The sequence below is a fragment of the Mytilus galloprovincialis genome, chromosome 6 (genome assembly GCF_965363235.1).
Source record: "Mytilus galloprovincialis chromosome 6, xbMytGall1.hap1.1, whole genome shotgun sequence".
In the NCBI taxonomy this organism is placed as follows: domain Eukaryota; kingdom Metazoa; phylum Mollusca; class Bivalvia; order Mytilida; family Mytilidae; genus Mytilus; species Mytilus galloprovincialis.
The window spans coordinates 60,671,171-60,690,675 of record NC_134843.1 but is presented as its reverse complement, the minus strand read 5'-3'; the positions used below and the strand labels follow the sequence as shown (position 1 = coordinate 60,690,675).

The 19,505-nt window shown below is 32.7% G+C and overlaps 1 protein-coding gene across 1 annotated transcript; it reads left to right on the top strand.

Moving 5' to 3' along the window:
- The first annotated feature begins 1,648 nt into the window (after positions 1-1,648).
- Positions 1,649-10,376, top strand: LOC143080021 (ficolin-1-like). The gene is made up of 5 exons (XM_076255661.1): positions 1,649-1,785; positions 3,675-3,823; positions 7,422-7,518; positions 8,514-8,678; positions 10,056-10,376. Exons 1-5 carry the CDS (start codon positions 1,707-1,709, stop codon positions 10,307-10,309), a joined length of 744 nt encoding a protein of 247 aa, XP_076111776.1. The 5' UTR covers positions 1,649-1,706; the 3' UTR covers positions 10,310-10,376.
- The last annotated feature ends 9,129 nt before the right edge of the window (positions 10,377-19,505 follow it).

Below are 19,505 nucleotides of genomic sequence, written 5' to 3'. Positions count from 1 at the left end.
TTTATGAATTTTGAACAATTGATACTACTATTGCCTTTATTTGAGACATTGCTTTGCTGAAGCGATTATTTCATTTTATTTTGGAAGGAGTACGCAGTTTGATTAACAAGGTTACATTAAATCCTAGCTCCGATCCTAAACACGTCGGTATTCTTTACCAATTTTTTTTCTATATAGAAGTCATAAAGAAATTCATCAGGAGGAATTTGGTATGCCACTTTACCATTTTTAGAATAAAATGTGATATATCAAAACATTAAACTTTGAACAAACTGGTAATGTCCTCCCTGATTGGAAACAAAAGAGACACTATCAGTCACTAGTCAAATATAACAACATAATCAAAGAAAAAAGGCCAAATACACAAACAACAGTTTTCATAGCACTTCAGAGAAAACTAAAGTGTTTAGTTTTCTACGTTTTTTTTTGTATACTGTTGTATGTGTTTCGATCTTTTTTTATTTTTGCCTAGGTATTATCAGTTGGATTTCAGCTCATGAGTTTGAAACCTTTTTCGCCTCTATTTTATACGAAATGAAAAAAGTGACCGTTACATTGTTAGCAAGAAGTGCATATTGGTAACCAAAGAAATAGTTTGCCTTTAACAACAAAATGATCATATTTGGTAACAACTCGGGGAAGGGGAGAAGATACGTTCTTTACAATGAGTGATAGAGAAAAGTAATATGCCACTTTGTTATGATGAGGTCGAATTCAATTCCGAAAGTTCAGTATTTTAGATATGCAGATACAACCACAGTCAAACATGCATCTGGTATTTGAAACATCTACGTTTTCCCTGTCAATGAAGTAGCGTAATATAGCTATATTTTTTTTTTAAATTAGGTTTAAATTGTTAAATATATATGTTAGTTCAATATTTACTGAATGTCTCAAATGCTCAACACTACCTCAACAGTACGCACTTTTTCTATTCTAAAAAAAAACTGGATGCAGCCTCAGCCTGTAAAATTAGCTTTAAATTGTTAAATATATATGTTAGTTCAATATTTACTGAATGTCTCAAATGCTCAACACTACCTCAACAGTACTTTTTCTATTCTAAAAAAAACTAGATGCAGCCTCAGCCTGTAAAAGACAGAAGAAGGAATTGTCTTTTTAATCGATCTAAAGCTAAATTCATAAATCATAGGTTTGGTAATCGTTTGCATGGCAACATTGTAAACCACTTAAGTAGTACTCGTGTAATTTGGTGGTCTCTTCGTATGTTATTTTAGAGAAGATTGTTACCTTCCTGTTAATGCTATAGAAAAAAAGGGATCAGGGATCGGATAACTTAATATTCATAATAAATATTCTCCAGAGTGTTTCTTGTTATACATGTACTTATCAAACGCGTATTTAATGTAAAAGAGCCAAACAATGAATTGTTATACTTTCATTGGCGCGGACTTTTTTTCTTCACATTTCAATATCTATAGCTATAGGAGATCATAAAGCCGTGTCTCATATTGCAGTATTGTGGAAACATACTTTACCTATCCCATACGGTATAGTTTTAACACATGGCAATGTTATTTGAGTAGCAAAATCGGCAGACAATATCATATTTTTACAAAAATCAATATACATGTATATGTTGAAAAAAAATTATCACACGATGTTGTGATTTAAATATATTCTTGATTTCATTCTTAAAACATCTCTATCCAATGTTCAAGATTTACCACCACTGAACAGCTCCAATGAAATCACTTGAGATTTCTTTCCTTGTGATATGTGGAATATTTGTTACCAGCATTAACGCACATCTTAAAGACAATAGTAAGTATAATAGAATAAGAACTAAACAGTAAATGTTTGAGACAATTATTGCACATCACTTACAGATAGCATAAGGGATGCTGACCTAGCATTGATTTTAAAAGCAGTATATTTCGGCAGATATAAGATCGAGATCATCCAATAAATATATGACCATACAATACGACGAAACGAGCTTGTTTGTCTTGATATCTTTCGTGTATTGCCATGACGTTGTGAGTTTTAAATATTTCTTTTACATGTTATATCTCTTTTGAATAGAGATTCCTTATTTTCTTAAGTTTGTTGATTAAGATTTTCCTAGGGCGCCAAGTGGTCTAAGTAGGTTATTTACTGTACCATTACCATGAGGTTAGGAGTTTGAATCTCTCACAGGGGAGGTCTTTTCGACTAATCTTTTTTTTTACAAATACCGAAATTTCCGGTGGTCCAATCCGTGAATTCAGGCTTCCTCCACCTCGGTTCATTTGTATATAGAACTTGTCGTTTTTTTGTTTTTTTTAATTATTGATGTAATCGTATAATTAGTGTAAGACAACGCAAATTGGTTGGAGTAAATTGCTGTATTCGTGTTCGTGAATTTTTTTCTATGCTTTCGTAAATTAATTTTGCTAAACAAATCCAGCTTAAATATCTGATCATTTGATTTTCATGATTGACCTAAAACTGTAAAGAATTTTTCAGTGTTAGTCTTACATTTGTCCTAAAAGGACGTCTTGTCTATCATTTTTTTTGAAGTAACCAAACTGGGTTATTTTTGTATATAAAAGGTATATTCACAAAACCTTCGTACCACATCTTTAGTATGCAAATTGATTTTATTAGCCCTCTGTATGTCCGTATAGGTCAATTGCAAACCATAAAACTCATATTGTACATTTGTATGTCAGGATTGTGTCGTTTTCATCAACTTTTAGTAAAATCCCTTCTTCATAATTTGCATCAATACAACTCTTGAATTATTAAATGTCTGTAGTTGTATTACAGAATTATTCATCTGTTTCGAAACATAATTACGAAAATACAAAAAGGATTTTAATATACATTTACATATTGCAGATTGCATATACATGAATATTATTGAATTTAAAACATACACGATTATGATATTCAAATGCAATGCATAGTAACGCTTGAAAGAAATTTCATTTTAAAATACTTTGAAAAGACAAGTTTATTTTTCTTTTAATGAAATCGTGTTAAAAACAGGACACATGTGAAATTAAACTGAGATATTTGAAGAAAAAAAAACCCAATGTTATATATAAGCATGTAAGTGTTAAATAGAGTTCAATATAACACTTTAGAGAAAAAGGTAAACTCACAAAAATACTGAACTCAAATGGCAAAATTATATCTCAAACACTTTTAACGAATGGATAACAACTGTCAGATTCCTGACTTGGTACATTCATTTTCCTATGTAGATAATAGTGGATTAAACCTGGTTTTATAGCTAGCTATACCTCTCAGTTGTATGACATTTGCATCAAATTCCAATATATTGACAACGATATGTAAACAAAACAAACAGACATAATAGGTAAAAATGTCAAAAATTAGGGTACAGCAGTCAACAGAGTGTAATTATCTTCATAACTGTGATAACAAACAAATATGTAACAAAGAAGCACAAAAAGGCATAAAGACAAAGCACTCTAGCAAAAATAAAAGACAAAAATTCAAAATTTTTTTGAGTTTTAACTTTATAAGGTTTACTTATTTCAATTTTGCAACTTTGATTTTCTGATCTATATATCAAGAATAATTTAAATCGTACCAAAACGATTGTAATCATTCTATTTTTAGTAACACCAATGATAATAAATGAAAAAAAATATTCCAATATTAATCCGTATTCCAAATTAATACAATCATTTTATATGTAGATGGCTATTTCAAAAACCGTCCGAGGGATTGTACAGACATTGATATCAAACAAAAGAGTGGTGTCTATAAAATTTACCCAGAAGGCTCCGCTGATGGATTTAACGTATACTGTGATACGACGACAGAAAGTGTGAACGGCGGCTGGACGGTAAGACTTTTTAATGCCCCATTTATGGGGCATTATGTTTCTGTTCTGTGCGTCCGTTCGTTCGTCCGTCCGTCCGTTGGTCGTACCGTTCGTTCGTTCGATCGTTCGTCTGTCCCGCTTCAGGTTAAAGTTTTTGGTCGAGGTAGTTTTTGATGAAGTTGAAGTCCAATCAACTTGAAAGTTTATGATATGATCTTTCTAGTTTAAATGCCAAATTAGAGATTTTATCCCATTTTCACGGCCCACTGAACATAGAAAATTATAGTGCGGATGGGGCATCCGTGTACTTGGGACACATTCTTGTTTCAAATATTTTTCTGCCTTTCCTGCAATAAATTAGCTCTCATGCAGTTTTGTCTTTCACACTTTCGATTGTGAATATATTATACACTAATAAGTAGTTAACAATCATCCTGCATGATGGTATACTCTTAAAGGGAAGACAAAAGTACGTTGTTGTCGAAATAATGTTTATGTTATTTTAACGGATGACATATTTTTATATTTTGGAACCTCAATGCCCTTCAACTTTGTACTTGTTTGGCTTTATAATATATTTTGATATGAGCGTCACTGGTGAGTCTTATTTAGACGAAACGCGCGTCTGGCGTACTAAATTATAATCCTGATACCTTTGATAACTATTTACACCACTGGGTCGATGCCACTGCTGGTGAACGTTTCGTCCCCGAGGGTATCACCAGCCCAGTAGTCAACACTTCGATGTTGACATGATTAACACTTCGGTGTTGACATAAATATCAATAATGTGGTCATTTTTATAAATTTCCTGTTTACAAAACTTTGAAATTTTCGAAAAACTAAGGATTTTCTTATCCCAGGCATGTATGCTAATAATATTATTATTGTTTGACGTAAATTTTACATTGAGGTTCTGAAAAAGGAAATCACCAATTCACCAACATTCCAACTGACTCCATTTTCAGAAAACGAAATCTGTAACAAACATAAACTTTTAGTCACCGCTTTACAAGCAGAGCCAAATACAATGAAAGTCCCAACTATGTATTGGCTTCCGAAGCTACACAAAACCCCTTACAAATATAGATTTATTTCGTCTTCAAGCCATTGTTCAACTACTAAATTGTCTATTCTTCTTACCAGCACACTTGGTACAATTAAAAACCTGATTATAAATTGTTTAAATAAGGCCTTCGAAAATAGTGGAATAAATTACTTCTGGAGTGTCAAGAACTCGTTGGAAGTACTTGATAAATTGCATGCTTATATTGGTGATTTTGAATCTGTTCAAAGTTTTGATTTTTCTACACGGTATACCACATTGCCTCACATACTCATTAAGAAAAAATTCACACACCTAATTAAATGGGCATTCAAAAAATCAGAATGTGAATATATATGTTCAAACTCGTTGAGGTCATTTTTTAGTAGCAATAAACAAAAAAAAACTATGTTAATTGGACATGCTTTGATACTATATATGCCCTTGAATTTTTACTAGATAACATTTTTGTTCGCTTTGGGGATTCCGTATATCGTCAGATTATCGGAATTCCAATGGGGACTAACTGTGCACCACTTATTGCGGACCTGTTTTTGTATTGTTATGAGTTACAATTTATGACAAAAATAAGCAAAGACCCATCGAAACAACATCTGATAAACAAATTTAATAATACTTCTAGATATTTTGATGATATTTTGGCTCTCAATAATGACGACTGCAGTATGTATATTAATGAAATTTATCCTGTTGAACTTACTTTAAATAAAGCTAATACTAACAATGACCACTGCCCTTTTCTCGATCTTGATATCTATATCACTAATGGAAAGCTGAATACTAAAATTTATGATAAAAGGGATGATTTTTCATTTCCTATCGTTAATTATCCGTTTTTAGATGGTGACGTTCCCTTGTCACCATCTTACGGTGTTTATATATCTCAACTTGTACGATTCGCTCGTGTATGTAACAATGTTTTAGATTTTAACGAGAGAAATTTATGTATTTCTGAAAAATTATTACACCAGGGTTTTCGATATCACAAACTAGTCAAAACATTTACTAAATTTTATCATCGGTATAAAGACATCATTCGTAAATATAGCTCAACATGCAGACTTCTAATACGTTCAGGTATTTCACATCCAATTTTTTATGGAAATATTCTTTATAAAGCACAAAGGTGTCAGTATTCACCTCAGAAACTTAAAAAACCTTTGAATAGACTTATTAAGAAGGGATATAATTACGATACTGTTGTCAAGTCATTAAAGATTGCATATTTTGGGTCTTTGCATCGGAACTAAACACATTTATTCTAAAAACAGTTGTTGGCATGACACGGGTTATGTTCTTCTCATATATGTTATGATGGTATGATACTAAACCCCTAACGGGAAGGATTGTGCCTGATGTTCATATGATGAAATCATAATCTTTCAGTCAGTTTAATTGAAGTCTGGAGCTGGCATGTCAGTTAACTGCTAGTAGTCTGTTGTTATTTATTGTATCATTTTGTTTATTTTCTTTGGTTACATCTTCTGACATCAGACTCGAACTTCTCTTGAACTGAATTTTAATGTGAGTATTGTTATGCGTTTACTTTTCTACATTGGTTAGAGGTATAGGGGGAGGGTTGAGATCTCACAAACATGTTTAATTCCGCCGCATTTTTGCGCCTGTCCCAAATCAGGAGCCTCCGGCTTTGTTAGTCTTGTATTTTTTAATTTTAGTTTCTTGTGTACAATTTGGAAATTAGTATGGCGTTCATTATCACTGGACTAGTATATATTTGTTTAGGGGCCAGCTGAAGGACGCCTCCGGGTGCAGGAATTTCTCGCTACATTGAAGACCTGTTGGTGACCCTCTGCTGTTGTTTTTTATTTGGTCGGGTTGTTGTCTCTTTGACACATTCCCCATTTCCATTCTCAATTTTATTATAGATTACCTTAGCCGTATTTGGCACAACTTTTTGGAATTTTGGATCCTCAATGCTCTTCAATTTTGTACTTGTTTGGCTTTATAAATATTTTGATATAAGCGTCACTGATGAGTCTTATGTAGACGAAACGTGCGTCTGGCGTACTAAATTATAATCCTGGTACCTTTGATAACTATTTTTTTATTAGCAGTTAATGTATTTATTAAAAAAAAACTATTTATACACCATTGTTCACATAGAGGTAAAATATATTTGACGTGTCATATTTGAGGATTGGTATGGGTTTTACATAATAGAGATTAATGGTAAAAGATAATAATGAAAAGCAAAAGAAGCAATTTAAAGAAAACATAGAGCCCAAAAGACTTCAAATGAAAAATAAACGTGTAAAAATAAAGAACTAGGTTATAAAATATTGATTACAGAAAAGAACCATGTACAGAATGAAGATATAGGATTAAATTTCAAGAAATTTTACTTTTAATCTAATACAATATTCAAAACGTTATTTATATTTTCGGGTATTATTTTTTTTATTGTTCAATAATGTTGTATTCTATCATTTTATAGTCGTAAAAAAATCGTTGTGATTGTATAGATTTGAAAACTAGCAAGGGTCCATGGTTGCTTCAATAAAGAATTTCGATATCTATTTCTATGTTTATTAGGTGTTTCAAAGAAGAATGAATGGTAAAATAGATTTTTACAGAGATTGGAAAGAATATAAAGAAGGATTTGGAAGTCTGAGGAGTGAATTTTGGTTAGGTATGAAGTATATGTTAATCTTTTAAAACTATGAATTATTGTATGGTCGTGGAGGATAGATATGCCTCATTGTCAATCAGAGTATAACAACCTCTACTTAAAAAAATATTCCTGCAAAACCTACAATTGTATCATATTTTCACATGTCCTGGACAGATATATTATAATTTAAACCCGAGCGTGAGCGTAAGGACAAAAACATATTTTGTCAACTCCTTTAATTGAACAGACTTTTAACGATCTAAACTAGGTTCATTTTTAATTAAAAAAAATTATTCTGATGAAGCAGATGACAATAAAAAATATTTTGAATGCAGATTTCCCCCATACCTTATAGTGTTAAATTTTGAAAACAAATAGTTTGATTGATTGAGTCGAAAAACTAAAAAAAAAAAACATTTCCAATTGACAATCGGTAATAATATGTTAAATTGGTCATTATTGCGTTGTATAACATCGAACTCGACATTATATATATTTCTTTAATTCTTCGTCAATTTATCCCTTTCTGCACCCATTGTATAACAAAAATTTAATCAACGTGTTGTTCGTTTGATCTCAGTATTTCATTGGTTAAAATCCGATTATGATGTCGAATTATATATATACAACTCGTCTAAACTCGTCTAAACATCAACCCGACAATGTTAGATCTGTAAATTTGCTTTCGCAATTTTTTAAAAAATTTGCGAAAGCAAATTTACAGATCTAACATTGTTTGGTTGATGTTTAGATAAGTTGTATATACATAATGTACACAGTCATGTATCACCATCATTGCTGGTGATCCGATGGATAAATCTGTTGTAGAGTTGTCACTGACTCAGACGTTATATACATATATATATGAAGTCTCATTTGCACTCATACCACATCCTCCTATATCTAAAAAATAACAGTGGGTAATATGGGGCAAAATAGTAACCTGTATCGTTCCATCATTAAAAAAACCATAATCCTTACCTGCTTACATCCTTAAATACTTTATTTTTCAGGTAACGATAGACTCCATATGCTGACGGCACAAGGAAAATATGAACTGATGATAACCATGGAAGATTTCTCCAATCAGAACCGTTATGCTAAATATGATAACGTTAAAGTAGGGAATGAGAAATCGAAATACCTGTTGACTTTTGGTACTTATAGGGGGAATGCAGGTATGTTTAACTAATTACAAAAAAAAGAAAAACTTTTCTTCTAAATCTAAATGAGAAAACTTGTTTTAAATGTCTCTTTTCTAACAAACAGGAGAATATTTTCATCATGATTGCGTGTTTTAACCTAACTGAAAAAAACATTGTATGTTTTCTTCACATTTCATTATAACTATTTTGTTTTCAGTGCTTGTATTCGTAACATATCCATTTACATCATTTCTTAATGTAACATAATTAATCCACAGACAAGCTGATTTGACAATCGTGAAAGTAAATTGTTTAGTGTCTTTTTGCTTTAGATTTTGTCAATTGATAAAGGATTTCATTTGAAATTTTCCCTTTGAGTTCGGTATTTTTGTTTTTTAATAATTTAGCTGATGATTGAAAGTTCAACAAATTGGTCTTATTAAATATTTTGATAAAAAAATTAGTCAAAGTTTTACACGTAAATTATCAAAACGATAATGAGGTTTTTAAATAGACTGTGTGCTATGGTATCTGCTCATTTGGAAAGGAGGACAATCCGAGGACGATGGTAAAATTCATTTTCAGTCTAGAGGATATTTAACTGACTGTTATGCACTCTCTCAACTTTAAATTAGTCACGACCATTACGGGTTGCGAATTTTTGTGCAGCGATAATCTCCGTCTAAATATAGTTTACATATTAAATAATTCTATAAATTGTAAATATATCATTTAGGAATCAGTATCAAAATGATAACGAATCTTTCCTATGATAAAAAGAGACACGTTACCTAATTTACACGTTACAATATTACAGGTTTTTTTTTACCTGTGAAGTGCTTTTTTAAAGGTACCGTTAATCAGAAACTTTTAAACACAAAACAAAATAAGGATGTTTTAGTGTTGAATACACAAGGAGTTATATGAACAATAATACCATACAAATGATATAATAACATATATACAAATGATTATGAAGATCACAGTTCAAAAAATGAAAACTTATATTCGTCTCTACATGTATGAATTCAAATGTTTTTTTTTTGGTTTTTTTTTTTTTATATAATCGATAGCATTTGGCGAAATCAGAATTGTTGATGTGTAAAATATACATTGTACATCTGATTTTTTTCGTACTTTTTAAAGTGCTTTTTATAAGATGATATGTAATGCTAAATCATTAAAGTGTGGTTTTAATTTGATAACTTTGGGTGAAAAAAATCTGCAAGACGTATTTACTGAACTTGGATTTATAAATTAAATAAACCTCGTAGGGTTGTACTGAATCCAAAAGCACATATACATGATACATGTCTTGCGTTGTTTACACGAACACTAATACAAACCGATAGTTTAACTTATTCTTTTTTTTGCAATATCGTCAAATAGTTCTTGTCTTTTGGTTTACAGGAAATTCTCTGTCCCCTCATCATCATGACAAAAAATTCTCTACAAAAGACCAGGATAATGATGTTTCTTCTGACAATTGCGCAACAAAATACAAAGGAGGGTGGTGGTATGGCGCTTGTCATGGTGCTAATCTGAATGGACTTTACCTTTCCGGTAAACATTCTTCTAATGCTGATGGAATCAACTGGCACGCATGGAGAGGTTATAATTACTCATTAAAACGTTCAGCAATGATGATAAGAAGACTAAATTAAAAAAAGAAAAACAGATTTTCAGTCGAAAATTCAATATAAAATGTTTAATAAAAAATATTCTACCATATGAGTAATTTATCTATCGTTCGTCAGTCCCTCCGTAGGTCTGTGGGATATGATAAAGCATCTGTAAACAGTTATTGTAGAAAAATCTACAATTTTTGTTATTTGATATTATCTGAAAACGTGGTATACTCCTCTGGGGGACGTTGTTTATTCGAATCTGACATACCATTGTTTCTATGATAACAATTCACCACCTCATATTGTTGGATTTTTTTTTATGAAACAAGACACAGATACTTTATGTTTAATATTTTTTTTATCTATGAGATGATAACAAGTTGAACATAATTTTATACAGTAATTAATCACACGTTGAACATCGCATCTAATAAAATAAACTGGAGAGAAAGAATTACTCAAACTATTTTCAAATTCTTCAAAGTTTAAGAGGTGCACATTACATTTGAGGATATGGCACCAATTGTGTTTCTTTTCTTAGTATTAACCAAGTGATAAGTATAATTTGATAGGTTGCATTCAGGAATATCTGACCGTATGGTGTCACAATGCTATATTTCTTTGTCACTTTTTTGTAGAATTGTTTCATTACAAATCATATCACATTTTTTTAATTTTCACATTAACTGTAAGAGCAAATGCTTCGTGTTGAAGACCGTACTTTGACCTATATTACTTTTATAAATTGTGACTTTGATGGAGATATGTAACATTGGCACTCATACCACATCTTCTTATATCTATCTACTGTAAAAAGAAACCTTTAATTTTATAAATTCGGCAAAAATAGACTTGTATGATAAAGGCAATAGTGTTTCTATGTAATCCACTATCATGTGTCTTAAAGCTGAAATTAGCAAATGAAGATGTAACTAGCTCGGAAAATGTTAGGTAAATATCAATCTTTTTATAGGACTAGAATATGTTGCTATTTATCTATATCAATAAACTGTGCGGTCAATGGTGCTGAAAATGTCCTTAATCACTTATCGCTAATCAATTATCCGTAAATCAAAACATTTTCAACTTCTTTTTTTCAAACAAATTTACGATTTTTCAAGCATAAATCTTATGCACGAAGTACACGATCAATACATCAGAATAGTGTTGGTCAATATGAAAGCGGAGCTTACTATTTTATAATGTTTTGTTTTAGTTATACGGCATAGAATATTATATCAAAAAGAGTGCACATGCTGAAATGTCTCGCCTTCATTACTGACCATTGATATTATGTTGGTGGTCCTAATTATAAAGCTTTACTACAATTATCACATGAATTTAACATGATCCAAGAGAATGAGGTCACGGTCAAATAAACCAAACAAGAAATACTTGTACACCTTACAATTATTCAATACACTAAATATAGTTGACCTATTGCTTATGGTTTCCACGTAACAGACTTAACCATGAAATCTAAACATGGACCAATGAACCATGAAAATGAGGTTAGGTTTATGTGAACCATGCCAGACAAGTACATGATCCAATCCTTTTATGCAACAAATATAGCTGACCTATTGATTTTATTTTAAGAAAAACAGCACATAACACACAAACTTATCACTGAACAATGAACCGTAAAAATGAGGTCAAATAAAACCTTCGAGACTGACATGCAATAATGAAATATTTTGATTTGCCTATTAGTTATAGTATCTGAGATATGGACTTGATCACCAAAGTTTAACCTTGCTCACTGATCCATGAAATAAGGTCGAGGTCAAGTGAAAACTGTCTGACGGGTATGATGACGTTGCAAAGTACGCACATGCCAAATATAGTTATCCTTTAACTCATAATCAGTGATAAATTATCATTACCAACAATCTATATAGTCACTGAACCAAGCGAATGAGGTCAAGGACAATGGACATGTGACAGGCAGAAACTTCGAAACATAAGCCGTCCATGTAAAAAGTATGGAGCACCCAGGTCTTCCACCTTCTAAAATATAAAACTTTTAAGAAGTTAGCTAACGCCGTTGCAAGCTCGACACTAATTAAAGCATATAACTTTCAGCCAATGAAAGATCAGTATTTGTATGAACTAAACAGTAGATTTTATTCAAAGGAATACTGTTTCACCAAAGTAATGAAAATATTTTAGTGTTACATTACTTGAGCAAAAATGAAAGGAAGATGAAGAGTATATTGTTGCAGCAAAATGTTAATCATACAAGGCATATATCCATTCGTGCTATCATCGACAAGTTTAAGATTTTCTCAGAGAAGTTAAGGTTAAAAGAATTCCTACGTACTCTTCTTTAATACAAATAGTGACAACTTCAATATACACAAGTGTAGTAACTTCAAATATGAACTGATCATAATCAGTTTCATTCTGATTCAAACAAAAAATTCTCTGAAACTGACATTATCAAGATGCTTGATATCTTGATTGACAACGTACTTGTTACGTTCGGAGGACGTGTTTTTCAACAGACTGTCGGCATTCTAATGGGAACAAATTGTGCTCCTCTTCTTGCCGACTTACTTCTTTATTGTCATGAGGCTGACTTTATACAGGAACTTCTTAGGAAAAAAGATAAGAAGTTAGCAATATCCTTTAACTCTACTTTCAGCTATATAGATGATGTTCCTTCACTAAATAATTCAAAATTTGGTGACTATGTTGAACGCATCTATCCCATCGAACTAGAGATAAAGGATACAACAGATACAGTTAAGTCGGCCTCATATCTTGACTTACATCTAGAAATTGAAAATGAGGGTCGGTTGAAAACAAAACTTTACGACAAAAGAGATGCTTTCAGCTTTCCAATTGTGAACTTTCCATTTCTAAGTAGCAACATTACATCAGCAACTGCATACGGGGTACATATCTCCAAATTGATACGATATTCCCGTGCTTGCATTTCCTATCATGCTTTTCTTGATAGAGGATTGCTACTCACAAGAAAGCTATCAAACAAGAGTCCCAGATTATTTACCGGATTTGTTATAACATAAGCAACACGACGGGTGCCACATGTGGAGCAAGATTTGCTTACCCTGCCGGAGCACCTTATATCATCCCATGTTTGGTGAGGTTCGTGTTGCTTTTTCTTTAGTTTTCTATGTTGTGTCATGTGCTCTATTGTTTGTCTGTTTGTCTTTTTCATTTTTAGCCATGGCGTTGTCATTTTATTTCCGAATGATGAGTTTGACTTTCCCTCTGGTATCTTTCGTCCCTCTTTTTCAATTAGTACACTTTTTGTACAGTTATGTCTGGCTTAACTAATTATACTGGTGTGATAGGATTAAAGTCGAATGCATTGAGTGTGTAGGTTGGGGTAATATCTTTCTTCGATTCCTGGCGAGCAACAATTCATTATCAAGTAAATTATGAAATGAATCGCCAGCAACCATTGTATATCGTATGAAATAAGTGATATAAAATTGAAAATGGAAATGGGGAATGTGTAAAAGAGACAACCACCCGACAATAGAAAAAACAACAGCAGAAGGTCACCAACAGGTCTTCAATGTAGCGAGAAATTCCCGCACCCGGAGGCGTCCTTCTCTGCCCTTAAACGAATATATACTAGTTCAGTGATAATGAACGTCATACTAATTTCCAAATTGTACACAAGAAACTAAAATTAAAATAATACAAGACTAACAAAGGCCAGAGGCTCCTGACTTGGGACAGGCGCAAAAATGCGGCGGGGTTAAAAATGTTTATGAGTTCTCAACCCCCCCCCCCCCTATACCTTGATATGCAGTAGTCTACTTGAGAATTATCGCGGGTGTTGTTCGGCTTTGCTTTGTTTTAAAGTAGGTCTGACACGCTAACCCACCCTTACCGAAAAGTTAATAAAAGAATTTCTACGGCAAAAATTTTGTCCGCAAAAGGTGAGAACGGAAGATAGGGACCGAGGATTTGTTTGATCAAAGTTCCGAGTTTGGGTATAGCACGCTTCTTTTTTTTAGATGATAATAAATGATTCCCTTGCCAACCTTACTTTGAGTAGAAAAAACCCAAACTTTTCGTCCAATCAAAAGTACACGAAATCCACTTGTTATGATAAACTAATGATTCGTCAGAAGAGATTGTCTAGCAAAAATGAGATTAAAGCACGAGCGCAACTTTCTATCCTTGAAATGGATAAAAACTGTTATTTTTCAGGAATGTTTTGACAGGATGCGAGAACACGTAAGTCTATTTCACACAGTATTGTATTTTTGCAAGCATTTGAAAAATTTCATAATTATTTACGATTTTATATACAATCTAAACTGTTGACTATTAGAAATTCAATGCGTGCAGAACGTTGCTGGGTATATTGAAAGCGAATACTATTGTCTTAAAATTACTGAATAGGAAATAAAATTTTAAAACTCAAAGAACAGTGTCTTTGACACCGCGCTGAAGTACGTCCATTATTCATAGTTCATTATTCATTATTCAATAATGAATAATGAAATAGTTCACTATTCACTATTCAATATTAAAAAATGAATAATGAATAATGAAATAGTTTATGTTTCATTATTCAAATTGAAGCGGCGAATAGTGAAATAAATATAAAAAAAATTGACTGTTGACACTAAAGCTATATTTTGATTCGCAATGACCATAAGAGGGTTTACGGAGGACCTAAATGCCACAACATGCGTAAAAATGAGGAAATATCAAAAAGAAGATGTGGTATGATTGCCAATGAAACAACTATCCACAAAAGACCAAAATGACACAGACATTAACAACTATAGGTCACCGTACGGCCTTCAACAATGAGCAAAGCCCATACCGCATAGTCAGCTTTAAAGGGCCCCAATAAGACAATGTAAAACAATTCAAACAAGAAACCTAACGGCATTATTTATGTAAAAAAATGAACGAAAAACAAATAAGTAACACATAAACAACATAAACAAACTACAACCACTAAAATACAGGCTCCTGACTTGGGACAGACACATACATAAATAATGTGGCGGGGTTAAACATGTTAGCCAATTTTGAATAATGAAATGGATATTTTGAATAATGGCATGGACTGGCAGGACCCTTCAGTCTCTAATTACAGATATATATGATACATCGATCGAAAGCTTATTAAGAGAAGAACAAAAGGTATATAGTCAATATATTCCGCAACGCATATTAGAGGAGTAACGAAGGACTTAAATATCGAAATACGCCTGAACATTGAGAAATAGCCAATTTTGAATAATGAAATGGATATTTTGAATAATGGAATAGACTGGCAGGACCTTTCAGCCCCTAATTTCAGATATATATTTTACCTCGATCGAAAGCTTATTAAGAGAGGAACAAAAGGTATACAGTCAATATGTTCCGCAACGGATATTACAGGAGAAACGAAGGACTTAAATATCGAATTACGCGTGAACATTGGGAAATAGCCAATTTTGAATAATGAAATGGATATTTTGAATAATGGAATGGACTGCTGCGACCCTTTAGTCCCTAATTATAGATAAACCTTATACCTCATTCGAAAGCTGATTACAAGAGGAACAAAATTTTTATAGTCAATATGTTCCGCAAGGAATATTAAAAGACCTAAATGCCAAAATACGCGTGAAAATTAAGAAATAACCAATTTTGAATAATGAAATGGAAATTTTGAATAATGCAATGGACTGCTGCGACCCTTTAGCCCCTTATTATAGATAAACCTTATACCTCATTCGAAAGCTGATTACAAGAGGAACAAAATGTATATTGTGAATATATTGCGCAACGAATATTAGAAGACCTAAATGCCAACATACGCGTGAAAATTAAGAAATAGCCAATTTTGAATAATGAAATGGATATTTTGAATAATGGAATGGACTGTGGCGACCCTTTAGCCCCTAATAATAGATAAACCTTATACCTCAATCGAAAGCTGATTTAAAGAGGAACAAAATGTATATTGTCAATATGTTTCGCAACGAAAATTAGAAGACCTAAATGCCAAAATACGCGTCAAAATTAAGAAATAGCCAATTTTGAATAATGAAATGGATATTTTGAATAATGGAATGGACTGCTGCGACCCTTTAGCCCCTAATTATAGATAAACCTTATACCTCATTCGAAAGCTGATTACAAGAGGAACAAAATGTATATAGTCAATATGTTCCGCAACGAATATTAAAAGACCTAAATGCCAAAATACGCGTGAAAATAAAGAAATAGCCAATTTTGAATAATGAAATAGATATTTTGAATAATGGAATGGACTGCGGCGACCCTTTAGCCCCTAATTATAGATAAACCTTCTACATCATTCGAAAGCTGATGACAAGAGGATCAAAATGGATATAGTCAATATGTTCCGCAACGAATATTAGAAGACCTAAATGCCAAAATACGCGTGAAAATTAAGAAATAGCCAATTTTGAATAATGAAATGGATATTTTGAATAATGAAATGAACTGCGGCGACCCTTTAGCCCCTAATTATAGACAAACCTTATACCTCATTGGAAATCTGATTACAAGAGGAACAAAATGTATATTGTCAATATGTTCCGCAAAGAATATTAGAAGACCTAAATGCCAAAATACGCGTGAAAATTAAGAAATAGCCAATTTTGAATAATGAAATAGATATTTTGAATAATGGAATGGACTGCGACGACCCTTGAGCCCCTAATTATCAATAAACCTTATACCTCATACGAAAGCTGATTACAAGAAGAACAAAATGTTTATTGTCAATATGTTCCGCAACGAATATTAGAAGTTCTAAATGCCAAAATACGCGTCAAAATTAAGAAATAGCCAATTTTGAATAATGAAATGGATATTTTGAATAATGGAATGGACTGCTGCGACCCTTTAGCCCCTAATTATAGATAAACCTTATACCTCATTCGAAAGCTGATTACAAGAGGAACAAAATGTATATAGTCAATATGTTCCGCAACGAATATTAGAGGACCTAAATGCCAAAATACGCGTGAAAATAAAGAAATAGCCAATTTTGAATAATGAAATAGATATTTTGAATAATGGAATGGACTGCGGCGACCCTTTAGCCCCTAATTATAGATAAACCTTCTACATCATTCGAAAGCTGATGACAAGAGGATCAAAATGGATATAGTCAATATGTTCCGCAACGAATATTAGAAGACCTAAATGCCAAAATACGCGTGAAAATTAAGAAATAGCCAATTTTGAATAATGAAATGAATATTTTGAATAATAGAATGGACTGCTGCGAAAAAGCCCCTAATTATAAATAAACCTTATACCTCATTCGAAAGCTTATTACGAGAGGAACAAAATGTATATAGTCAACAAGTTCCGCAACGCATATTAGAGAAGTAACGAACGACCTAAATATCGAAATACGCTTGAACATTAAGAAATAGCTTATTTTGAATAATGGAATGGACTACTACAGCCCTTCAATCCCTAATAAAGGCAAATTTTATACACCAAATTAAAGCTTATATTGATAGAGGAATAAACTGAGTATAAACGATATGTGCTGCAATGACCATTAGAGGGGTTACGGAGGACCTAAATGCCAAAATATGCATGAAAATCAAGAAATAGCCAATTTTGAATACTAGTAATGAAATGGATATTTAGAATAATGGAATGGACTGCTGCAACCCTTTAGCCCCTTATTATAGATAAACCTTATACCTCATACGAAAGCTTATTACGAGAGGAACAATATGTATATAGTCACGCATATTAGAGAAGTAACGAACGACCTAGATATCGAAATATGCTTGAACATAAAGAAATAGCTTATTTTGAATAATGGAATGGACTACTACAGCCCTTCAGTCCATAATAAAGGCAAATTGTATACACCAAATTAAAGTTTATTGATAGAGGAATAACTTGAGTATAAATGATATGTGCCGTAATGACCATTAGAGGGGTTAAGGAGGACCTAAATGCCAAAATACGCATGAAAATCAAGAAATAGCCAATTTTGAATAATGAAATGGATATTTTGAAATACAGAACACTTGTCTTACAGAATGGACTGTTGTGACCCGTTGACCCCTTATTACAGATATACCTTATACCTCAATTGAAAGCTTATTAAGAGATGAACAGTAGCATGAGTATGAGAGTTCTGCCACACCCCAATTTTGAGGTTGGAGTCGAGGGAAATTTTTTCTTTGTGGATGAAATATACACACACACACACACAAAAATAGAAATTCACAGATATAATAAACATAATGGACTTTAAGATTACAAACATGTCTGGTCAGAGATAGAATACTGCGCAAGAGGTAGAAATTCTGAAAAAAAACCTGGCCGCTGTTAAGGCCAATCGAGAACAGCGCTGCGATGATGAGGAAATTATCAAATTGCGAAAAGTAGGGCAGGACTCACCCTAGATTGTCAAAGACATTAAAGACTTCGACACGAAGTAAAGGCCTGCAAAATTATAACCTTATGCTGGAAAGCGGAAACTATATATTCGCACATGGGGATGTGAGAGATTAAATAAGCAGCTGTCTACCGTCTTGGCAAAGAGATAACCGATGGAGCTGTGCAAATTGTGAGCTATGGGATGAAAAATCATGACGCACCACGTACGTTTCACGACTTTCTTATTTTTTATAAGGATTGTAGGATCGAAAGTGTTCGAATATATATGTTTTGTAGGCCCAAAAGCTGGGTCTAAAAACCAGTAAATTGGGAATGGTGGTTTTGGGGTGACCTAAATTATTTTTGTTTAATAGGATAAAGACATTGACCCAATAGTGAACATGTAGTTGAAAACGTCAAAGCCCTGAGGGGTATAGCCAAAATGAACCACCTTCATGGGTATTCCCGGTTGAGGAAAGATCAGTTGGTTGAGAGTTGATAGAAACGAAGACAAATCTTAAAATTCATCGTCGTCCCAAACCCCACACGAGGAGATTGTCACCCAGGCAAAACAACTTGGGTTGAAAGGGGTTAGCAGGCTGTCGATAGATCAACTGCTAAAGAAGGTACAGGAAAAGATTTTGGAAGATAGGAAAGCCATTGCGGATAAAATTGAGGTACATTCGACGAAAAAAACGTTTAAACATTTATTTACTACCTGGAATATGACCCCGCTTATTGGTATGGACGTGCATACCTCCCTTAAGGTCTCTCTGATGTCACTGATGAAAGTTATAGACGATTGGGCGTTTTAAGGGGCAAAACAATGTGATCATGCACTGTATGTACCTTTGTA